The sequence below is a fragment of the Hippoglossus stenolepis genome, chromosome 20 (genome assembly GCF_022539355.2).
Source record: "Hippoglossus stenolepis isolate QCI-W04-F060 chromosome 20, HSTE1.2, whole genome shotgun sequence".
NCBI lineage: Eukaryota > Metazoa > Chordata > Actinopteri > Pleuronectiformes > Pleuronectidae > Hippoglossus > Hippoglossus stenolepis.
In genome coordinates, this window is record NC_061502.1 from 4,402,616 (window position 1) to 4,413,654 (window position 11,039).

Consider the following 11,039-nt stretch of genomic DNA (forward strand, 5'->3'; position numbering starts at 1 on the left):
GCAAAGCCTGAGTTCAGTCAAGCTGTTTTTACTGACCATGCCAAATAGATACAATCAATCCAGCCTCAAAGATATACAGCGACACAAAGTTACAGCAAGTACAAACCCTATGTCACGACTCCCAGTGCAAACACTTTGGACATTTCAATCAAGTCAGTATGACTCAACAACTCGAGCAAATTTCATCTCTCTTTTAGTTTTTTAAATCCCCATGGAAATCATAAACTAACATTCAGAGCACAGTGACACATGCCAAAGTAAACAGACATTACTGTTTAGCCAGAAAACCCCCAAACTTGTACTTTAAAAGCAAATTTGTCCAAATCTGTCCCTACTGTCACTTTGCCTCCCTGTGATGCTGCTGTTGTTTTCACACTGTCTTCTTCTTGTATGCATATGTGCTTTTGAGTTGTGCTTAATGAAATAAGAGTGCAATCAGTGCTCTAAATCTAAGAGACTCAAATGCATGTTCCTGATCTACAATCACACTAAGGTTTTTACAAAGTCGGAGAATGGCAGAAAACAGCAGAGCGTCCTCATTCTTTTCACTTTTCAAGCTTTTTTTTGTGTCTTTTTTTTTTGAATTTCACTCCCCTGGAGCACTGCAGAGAGAAACCGAAGCCAGATTCTTCATTTGATATTCATGAGCCATTTCGTGAGATTCCACACAGACGTCCCCAGAGAGGCCCGAACAAGCTCCAAAAAAATGGTGCAGCAAAGAATTAGCACGAGAGCGGAGGAAACAAGGGAAATCCGTTTTTATTTTTAAATCAGGAACAGCAGAAGCTTGTGTTTTATGACCTGTTTCTCTGCACTGACGGGTAAGTACTCTGATAATCAAAGAGTGAAGGAGCGTCTTGATTTGGACTTGTGTTGGTTTTGAGCATAGGGCTCTTAAACTTCATCTGTGTCCGTAATCACCCACTAAAGTCCACTTTATAGTGAGTTTTCCATTTTGTAATGTTTAGTGAATAATTTTACACCCTTTATAATGCACTCACTGTATCCCTCAGTGCATCAATAAAAGTATTGTACAATCGATCAATAAACGAGCAATGTAGACCATCATGCATTGCGCTCAAGAAAATTGGCGAAGAGACCAGAGGAGAAAAGGCAGAACAACTCAGCCTTCTCTTTCTGGTGATTCCACTCCACCAAAAATAGCTGAATCATCATGACAGTATAGGTTATATTTGAATACAGATTTTAAAATCGTCTGTTGGCGTATTTGTTTCCACAAACAGGTTTATTTCTACATTTAACCATGGTCATTAAACACACTTTTTACCTAATATTACTAATACTAAGATTAAAACAAACTTTATTATTTGCATCAGCCAACGTTGTAGTTGTTGTTGTTGTTGTTGTTGTTGTATGACATAATCCTGTGACAATGCGTAATTACCGGCACAGAGGAAAAGACCTGACTATTTTTTTTCATCGCCCTCTAGATAGTTCCTGGATAGTGAGAGGGGGGGTGAATGAGTGGGTGATTTCAGACACAGCTATCATTGTTTTATCCTTAAGGTAAGAATTTAGATTACAACTCACTTTTTTCTCGTTACAGTCTAATTGTAAAAGGATTTGCCTCATTTGCAGTGTTGCAGCCAAACTGGCGACATTAAGTGATTATCCTTGATATAAAACAACTAAAACACAGCTCAGTAAACAAAGCAGGGAATCATAATAACCTACTTTCTGACTGAGGGAACTCCAAAAATGACAGATCTGTATTTTTTATTTTTTTTTACCTCCTCCTGCTTTCGTGCAGCTTTCATTCCAAACCAAACAACCTCAACAGTCCCTTTTTGAATATGTGAAATGTTTGTTTCGATGCCCCCCCCCCCAATAGAAAAGAAGCGACAGATTTCTTTGTGAATTTCAACATCAAGTGTCGGCTAAACTTTGTACAGCTTATTCAGAATCGTTACAGCATACATCAAATATGAAAAATTGCCTTTTCCCTTTGTTCGAGTTGTTTTGGAGTTCTTGTTTTTTTCCCTGCACTCTTTTTTAATTTCCTTTTTTAAAATCAACTCAAAAAGCTCCAAGTTTCCACCCTCCCTCTCTCTCTCTCTCTCTCTCTCTCTCTCTCTCTCTCTCTCTCTCTCTCTCTCTCTCGACTCCCTCGCTCCACTCGTCTACCGGCAGGCTTCCTCCTTCATCTCCTTGTTCTTCCTCACTTCTTCCGCGTGCTTGTCCTGCCAGACAAACACAGAGACCCCCGCAGCATTAGAATCGTTATTCGTGAATAAGTTAGCATTAATGAGGGAGGTGTCAATGGAACAAGGGAACAGCTCAGATTAGGAATGATGCAGAGTGGGGAGAACTAAAAACTCTTTTCCATTTAATATAATATTCATGATTACAGATCAAGCTTGTGAATAATGTTAAAATACACCTTTACAATAACAAAGGCTTGTGTTTCTTAAGATGTGAGAGGCTGAGTTTGAGAACATTCATCACACTGGATTTAACGTAATCAAATGGAGACCGTACCTTCTCCTGCAGCCTCTCCAGCATGGCGGCCAGCAGGGCCTCCCTGTTCTCCTTGTTGGCTTCCATCTTCTGCTCCAGCTTCTCCTTTGCGTTCTTGATGAAGTTGTTGTTCTCCTCAAAGGCCTTCTGGATCACCTCACGCTCGTGCTCCCTCTTCTCCGCCAGGTGCTTCAGCAGCTCGGCCTCCTGGCACTGGAGGGAGACACAAATCATTAATGATAAACTCAATCTTATTTACAAAAAAACAAAAAAACACAAATGATTAAATGCCTTCGAGAAAGTTTGAGGGCATTGTTATTACAATAGGCAGAAGGAGAAAGACACCTGAGACTTGAACTTAGACGATGAAGCCTTTTGTATCTTTAGCCTGCAAATTTCCAGCATTAGAAAGGCAGTAAGTAGAGCACATTCCTCCAATGAGGCCTTACGGCCCTCTTATGTAACCCTTATTAAATTCACTAGATCCAGATTTTTATTTGGATCTGTACCAAATTCCTAAATATCAGTCCCCTAAACATGTCTGATTTGTTTCATCAAGATCCATCAGTTATTCTATGAGAAATCAAGGAAAACACCCTAGCTCACAATGTTAGAGAAAGTGACTTTTTTTTTCCAGGATTCAGCCCCTGATCTGGATATGCACCAACATTTAATGGCTTCTTCTTTGGGTCATGCCCCTCCATGGAAATCTTTTTTTTGCGCAATCCCACGAACAAACGCAGACGGAAACATAACGACTTTGGCGGAGGTTGTAAAACACAGCCACTCCATGGTCACACCACAATAACAAAGGGCTATTTAGGATTGAAGGTTATACATGTGATATCCATTGCCAGTGGATGGCGCTCTAGCACCAGAGTCCAACACCACATTAAATGCTTTGTCATCCACACCTTTAGCCTCCCTCTGTGTTCACAGCAAGGTCTTGTCTATACAGTTTATTGGTGCTGCAAACCCAGTGATGGCGGTCCCTAAGCTAACAACCAGAGGGTGAACTGAAGAGAGCCAACAAAGAACAGTCCAGTCAGCTGTTGTGCAGACTGGCCAAGGGGATTTGATCGTTTAAAAACTTAGTTCAAGGACACTCATCGAGCCCTGAGCACAGCACCACATTCAGCAGGCCGGCAGCTCGTTAGCCTGGCTTCCACTGTTAGCATGCTGTGTGTCACTGACGGACTGTATGATGATGAAGTGTAGCCCCAGTGTTTCTGGTTTAACAGCACCTCAGGAGGGTCAAGTGACAGTAGGGGAAATTAGCGTGCTGCAGCTACTTCATAACTCCCAAGCAAAAACAATGAGGATGAGGCTGGACCACAAGCTCGGAGCTTGGATCACAACCACACGCACGGGGAGTGTGACTTCATTCTGTGATTCTCTGCTCAGAACGCCATTGCTCCACTATAGCTTTACATGGGGAATACTTGCTGGCTTCCATATTATTGTTTTAAATCTTATATAGCCTTTAGTGCTCTTGTTGTTTTGTCTTTGAGTGGGACACTTTTAGTGTTTAAAAATACAGTTTAAATGGGATGACCTATGGTTGGGCCCATATAGTTGCATATACCTTGAGCAGTAGGTCCTTGCTTTGGCACACACCCTAAACTCTAGCTCAGCTACATTCTATCTCTCCTCACCTTTCCCCTCTCCCCTCCTTCCCCTCCTCTCTCCAACATCCTCTTGGCTTGATGAATATGATCCATTGTGTTTGTGTCCTTGCGTGATTGCCCTTGTACTTTCATGTCCCTCCTTTCATCTTTCCTCCCTCATCATGCTCATGTTTCCTCCCATCCTTTCCAGCGCTACCTCCCTCTTTCCTTTCATCCATTTCCACCCTTTTTCTCCCTGAGCTGATAAATCACGTCGCACACAAAGAGTGTTGTCGTGTGTTTGACAATCCCTGAATGGGCCTACAAATACCCACAGGGTCACAGTTTCGGGTCAGAGCGAGTCCAGCTTGGTTACTCGTGAGCGTCATGATGCACAAACTCAGATTTAGAAAAAGCCACTTCTCCCTCTCTTCACCTTTCGCCTCTCCTCGGCAGCCTCGAGTTTCTTCTGGATTTCCTCCAGGGACGGGTCACGACGCTGCGGCATGGAGGTGTTCAGATCTGGCACGCCGTCAAAGGACGGGGGCTTGAGAATGACCTCGAAGGCCTGGCCCGATGCTCGCTTATTCAATTCAATCACCTCCACATCTTTGATGGCGCACCAGCCCAGGTCCACTGCATCTGTGGTGTTGGAGTGTGGCCATGTTCAGATTAATACAAGGATTGCATGTACACATCATCAGTCAGTAATATTTGATGCATGCATCGTGTGGTTTGTAGTTTGTTTAAACATATCTGCATATATTTTACCTTCTGCCTTATATGTGGGTTTTTCCAAGGTCTGTGGATTCAGGCAGGCGCAGAACAGAGACACCAGGGGGAGCTCTTTGACCTTCTCCTTGTAGGCTGAGGACAGACACACACACACACACACACACACACACACACACACACACACACACACACACACACACACACACACACACACACACACACACACACACACACACACACACACATATGCTTAACATCATGATGAAATGATGAGCAAGCATTTCGGCACTGATGATGTAATCCTCTCTTCAATGTCAGACAGTGACTGGTCTCTCTCATAACAACAGCCTTATAAATAATAACAATATACATGATCCATATAATACATTTGCGCTATTGTTACTATCTCTACCATTAGCAGTATATACAGTAGAGGGAGAGGGAGGTTTCCGCTGCGGCTGCATTTACCTGCCAGAGTCATCTTCTCACTGTGTGTGTATGTAATTCCCCAGAGATGCTGACTATCCTTCTCACTCTGTCAGAAACACACAGACACACACAGGGGTCAATGAATACGTTTCAAAGAAGAGGCTGAAAAGAGAGTTAGCAAGACAGAAAACTGCAGCGCACGTGTGTACCATGCCATTAAGGTTTAATTCAACCAATGAGAAAACTGTGCTGCATCAAATAATAAACATTGGCTAAAAATAGAGGGCAAAAATACCTGGGAGAAATGGGAAACCAAACCAACCAAATCTAATTGGAAACTAAAAAAAGAAGAATTTTCATCTTCTGCTACGATGTGAATATTGTGGATTCAGCACGATAAACAGTTTCACTAATTATCATCAGTGGCATTTTCATTACTGTCACTGCATTTTCTGCACTGTACTTTTACAGATACACTGATTATTTCCATTTTTTATATGCAAATTAGAAATGTGCTGTTGAATGGCGATGCACTGAAAAGTCAATTTTCAATGAACGAGCACTGGATGTTTCAAGTTTCCACATCATAGTTCTGTAGTGGACAGTAATACAGTATAATATACACTTTAATAAAAAAGTTTTACTCAGGTAACATTTTAAAAAACAGCTCTCTCATTTGTGGTGCTCCCTTTGTCCGAAAGTAGGATATTATATTTGTCTGCATTAACTGAGCTGTGTTTCATTTGGAGTGTTTTCAATCAGAAATGATCAATTCATGTATTAAGAGTGTGACTAGAAGAAGGCGTTGTAATTTCATTAGTTTTTAGGGGGGGTAGGCTTTAGGTTTGTTCTATTAGGTTATTGTATTTCTCTGTTCTTTTTTGTAATTAGAAAAAAACTCCTGATGCTGTGTACTCTTGCAGTACTACTTGTGATACCCCTTGTACACTACTCGCGTCACGATATATAAAGATGGACGACATGACGGCCCCCAAAGTAATGCCAAACCATCTCAACTACCCCTTGGAGGCTGGCTTCAGTGTGGGTCATATACCCTGCATCCCCTATGTTAGCGGATGGGACAAAAAGTCAAAGTACACGTCAAATGTTGGTTTCTCAAGATGGTGTCTGTCGATGTAGGTGTATTTGGCGTGACCCCCGACTCCAAATGATGTCAATGGCAGAAGATGGCAGCATTGGTGGGATATCTTGGCTTCATTTCTGGATAGTGTGAGGAAGTGGAAACGTGTCAGCCATCTTTATATACATTCTATGGTCAAAACCAACAAAGAACTAAGAAAGCGTCGGTCTTCCACAGGACCTGAAAAACTTCCAGTGTCAAACTCTGCATCATTCTCAAATATCCAGGTGAAGTAGCAATAAGTAGAACAGGTTTTAGATTGGAGGGGGGACTTAAATGTGGTTTTTGGCTCAGTCGTCTGTGTTGCGGTGAATCAGAGCCGTGACTGAAGTGGGAGGAGCGGCTGTAAATCTCGGAGAAGATGCAAGAGGGGAAGAGACGGTGTAAATAACAAAGCATCGACAACAGCCTGCTCCACCACCTGCTGGAAATGTTCCTCAGATCTGTAAACTGTGCCGCAATATGCTGTGATCAGAGCAAAGATGTTTGTGTGATACGGTAGCTGTGGCCTGCTAATCACAATGAATCATATTACAATTCCACTACAATTCTAGTAACATTTGGATTCATTTGAAAACGGATTGAGGTACAGAAGCAGCAACAGACTTTTCACCACCTGCTATCACTCCGTCTCTGTCTGTCTCTCCCCTGTCTGTCAGATGGCCTCATCAACACTGAATTGATGGACATCTGAAGGATGCAATGAATTTTTCACAAGTAGACTTTTGAAACCTCCAAAACTGAGGAGATAAGCTGTCAAGGTTTGATGCAGATAAACTGAACCACAGTGATTGCCTCAATTTATCTTCACAGTTCGGTCAGATGACACACATTTGAAATGTTTATTGCGGCAGCAGAACATGGGTAGAGTTTGGCTTCTGGGCTCTGACTTCCCCAGATATGATTACGTAGATTTAATGGAAAGTCATGAGCAAATATCTTGAGCCCCCCTGACGGAGCCTATACAGGTGGATGCTGAGACGACTGCTGACAAGCAAATGGAGAGATTGTCCTGATTCTGGGCCCTGAACTCTGTTAACTATTAGAAAGACTGTTTTTGGTTTTCATTAGCATGGCCTTGTTAGTTTATTGACATCTACCTTGTGTTTGGATTTGTGTTGTGTATGGTGGTTCCCCCTGAGTTCCTCCATTTCCTCTTTTATTTTGAAATTTAGCCCCTTGTGTGTTTCTAGCTTTATTTCCTGTCTTTGTGCTGTTTTCATGTGATGATCTGCACCTGTTCCTAATGAGTTTCACTTGTGTGCAATCATCCCCGCCTCCTATATATAGTCTCTGTGTTTCCCTTCGTCTTGGTCGGTTGACACTTGCCGATCCTCGTGTTTCTGTTTTGTTTTCATCAAAGAATCTATTTTTTATTTCTTCACTGATGTATTGCCAACAATGATCTCTGCCTCTCTAAGACTGTTTCGTTTGTTTTTTTCTTAATGTATTATCCATTCACCTACCAAGCTGCAGGGCCTGCATTTGGGTGTTCTGTTTAAACACTATCACAGAGATGGGAAATCTTTGCCGCTTAAATAGACTGTTACATTGGGAGGGTGTGTTTTAAAGAGGACTGTAAAGAGAGTGGGACACGTCACATGATTGGAAATATGGATCTGAGATCTGGATATCGACTGATAAGATTATAAGTGATAAAAAATCAACATGTTATCAAATTCTCAGAGGTCTTTAAAAGTTGAACACCTGCTCTCAGCTAACTGCATCACTTTGTCATGTGAGAATCCACAGATCCCTGCGCACGTGTTGACCTTTTCACAGCCCAGTGCACACATTAAAGTTCGCTTTAATTCTGGGATCCAGTAACATGAGCACTTTCATTATGTGGATATAACCACCAGAATTAGACTCACACTGTTGAGAAAGACTTAGCAAAACCAATCTCCACCACAGTGTGGGAGAGTGTGTTACCTGTTGTGGGCCCAATTTAATCAGGCATCTGTGATGGGATGAGTGCCCAAATGTCCCAAATGCACCCTGTCACCTCCCCATTCATCTGCCAAGCAGAGATTCCACACAGGAGTTCATCCAAACAGCACCTGGGGCTGTGACTGTCCTAAATTAACTATATCAACCCATTTATCCATCCATCCATCCATCCATCCCTCCATCCCTCCAGAGACATATGTGCAAACATGTACAAAGTGCAATGCACATGTCCAGACACTAAAATAGCCACACACACACACACACACACACACACACACACACACACACATAGAGAGAGAGAGCTGCTTCTCATCTCAAGAAACCACCCAGGTTGCAGATCAATGCGGTCCATCCTGCAGGAGCTGCAGCTCCATTCCTCCTTATTTACAAATGATAAGAGAGAGAGAGAGCAGCTTTGTAAAGCTCCCATTACTCAGTGGGAACATTTGGGTCATGTTGATGGAAATCTTACAGAAAGTAATGTCATCCATGGATATCATGCTGTTTTCTGCTATGTATGCAATTTTGGTCCCTATAGGGTCTGCTGAAGGTAATAGTTCACCTCTAAAACTCTAAAACATTTGCCAATACATTATAAAATATAATGTTTTTTTTTTGAAAAGTCAATAATAATAATTTGTTTATCAAAATCATAAAAAACATAGCAAACGATTTATACATCTCATTGTAAAACACCTTGGATAATAAGCCTTTTTGGATGAGAAATACATGAGATGGATGATCTGCATGCTGAACATGTAGCTACATCCAGTAGCTTGTTAGCTTAGCATCAAGCATCAGACTCTGTCTTTGGCCTTGATTTGCCTAAAAGGAATAAAACACACGGAATTGCTAATTAATCTTGTTTGTTTCAGTTGCACAAAAACCAAAGTGTACAAAGTGTAATTTAATATGGGCTGTTTATTGTTAAGCCAGTTGCCAGGCGACTAGATGAGGCTTGTTACTGGTTGAGGCCAAGGAAAAGGGCGTGTCTAACATCACTCCGTATTCATATCACCGCACATTTACCGTCTGGCATTTGATTTGAGCTTTAAAAACACATGTGACCACTGCATAGTGTCTCATTTACTATCTGTGCATGAACACGCCTGTGCTGACAATCCCACAATGCAATTCTCCACCTTTTTAACGCAAACAAAATGACTGCTGTGCGTCTTTACACTGGTTCTTAATTTACCGCTCATCATAGACAAAGCGTTTATATCTCCACTGTAGAGAAAATAATAGTGGCTGTTGTATAGGGAGGAGTGAAGAAGGGAGAGAAAAGGGGGGTTTCAGACACAGACGTATAATGACATATTTTCCTTTTGTCAATTTTTTATGTTATTTATCCTATTTATTCATTCTCTATGTAACACTTTCTAGTTTTCTTGCTCTATGTAAAGTATTTTGAATGATCTAGTTGTTGAACTCTGCTGTATAAATAAACTTGCCTTGCGTTATATACCTCCATCACAGCTGTTTCCCTGCTTTGAGCTAAGCCAACATGTGTAGGTTGGTTGTACCCAAGTTTTAAAACAATTTTTCTTTCTGTTTTCTTCTTTTAGGGCATCCGTTCTGTAAATCTACTGATCTGTGTGGTCAGTAAAAGTTTCAAAGAACCAGGAATAAAACTTAAATATGGTTCTATGCCCTCAGTAGTTTGGTTCTAATCAGTGCCAGCAGCCATTTTGCTTGAGCAGATATTAAATTTCCTAAAAGTGGATGTCTGATTTTCGTTTCTCACATACAAAACAGAGAACTGATAATGTCAGCGTCCTCGATAAAACTTGAGTTTCCAAGAAGTAGAAGAAGTTTTTTCTTAACGAGAGCAGTATTTAATATACTACGCATATGTTTTTATTTTTGCATTAAAAACACAGATCCAGAAACACTTCTGATTTCTAATTCTATTCTGATTTCTCACAGGAAAAGCGGATGTAACGTTTTTTGACAAAAGTTTGCAGACAGCCTATAATTTGCCTGTATTTTTAAACTGTACACAAACAATAATAAATCTGCCATGTTACACAGCTAAAGATGGAACTATTTGTAGACTATAAACAAGACACTGATTAAAAACAACGAAATAAATGAGTCAAACTTTTATAAACTATTTATCACTTTTGTCTCTCTCGTACCCACCTCACCCTCTCACACACACACACACACACCCTTTTGCCACATCCAAATTTCCCTCCCCCACTCTCTCTCCCAAAGTGAAGTTGTGCAGACACAAAGCTGCATCTGCACATATGGGGGGATCAATAATAAATGACAGAGACTACACATCATGCCATTTGTGGGTACATCGAGTTCTCTCCCTCTCTCCTTTATCCTCCTTCTCCTCTCAGCAGGAACCACTGCATCATCACCATTATCCTCACCCTCGCCCCATTACACCCCACACTGGCACGCTCGCAAACACACACATGCAGGCATCATGCAGTTATGCAATGAGACTTTACCTGGACGAGCCTTAGTGACAGAAGGTGAATGCAGCAGTTTGTTTTGTGATGTGCACACTTACCCCCCTTCTGTCCCTGTCTTCTCTGCTGCTGCTGCTGCTGCTGCTGCTGCTGCTGGACCAGTGGCTACGGTTACCCCCGTTTGGCTGCACGGATACAGGCGCCGGGCAACAGCATCAGCAACAGCATCAATGCTGCCTCCATGACATCACCTAGGAGACGTCTTATTGG

General features: G+C 41.7%; 1 protein-coding gene across 1 annotated transcript; it reads right to left on the minus strand.

Annotated features, from left to right (window-relative positions):
* Positions 1-12: 12 nt before the first annotated feature.
* Positions 13-11,021, minus strand: stmn4 (stathmin-like 4). The gene is made up of 6 exons (XM_035143309.2): positions 10,871-11,021; positions 5,289-5,355; positions 4,857-4,952; positions 4,522-4,727; positions 2,500-2,691; positions 13-2,201 (listed from the first exon to the last, which is right to left on the minus strand). The coding sequence occupies exons 2-6, from the start codon at positions 5,299-5,301 to the stop codon at positions 2,142-2,144; spliced, it is 567 nt and encodes a 188-aa protein (XP_034999200.1). The 5' UTR covers positions 5,302-5,355; positions 10,871-11,021; the 3' UTR covers positions 13-2,141.
* Positions 11,022-11,039: the final 18 nt, after the last annotated feature.

Bases quoted from the DNA above. Each gene is read 5' to 3' on its own strand.
- stmn4 (XM_035143309.2), bottom strand. The intron at 4,728-4,856 runs GTAAAATATATG...CCAACACCACAG, and splicing joins ACCCACATATAAGGCAGAAG to ATGCAGTGGACCTGGGCTGG. The intron at 2,692-4,521 runs GTGAAGAGAGGG...GTCTCCCTCCAG, and splicing joins CTGCCGAGGAGAGGCGAAAG to TGCCAGGAGGCCGAGCTGCT.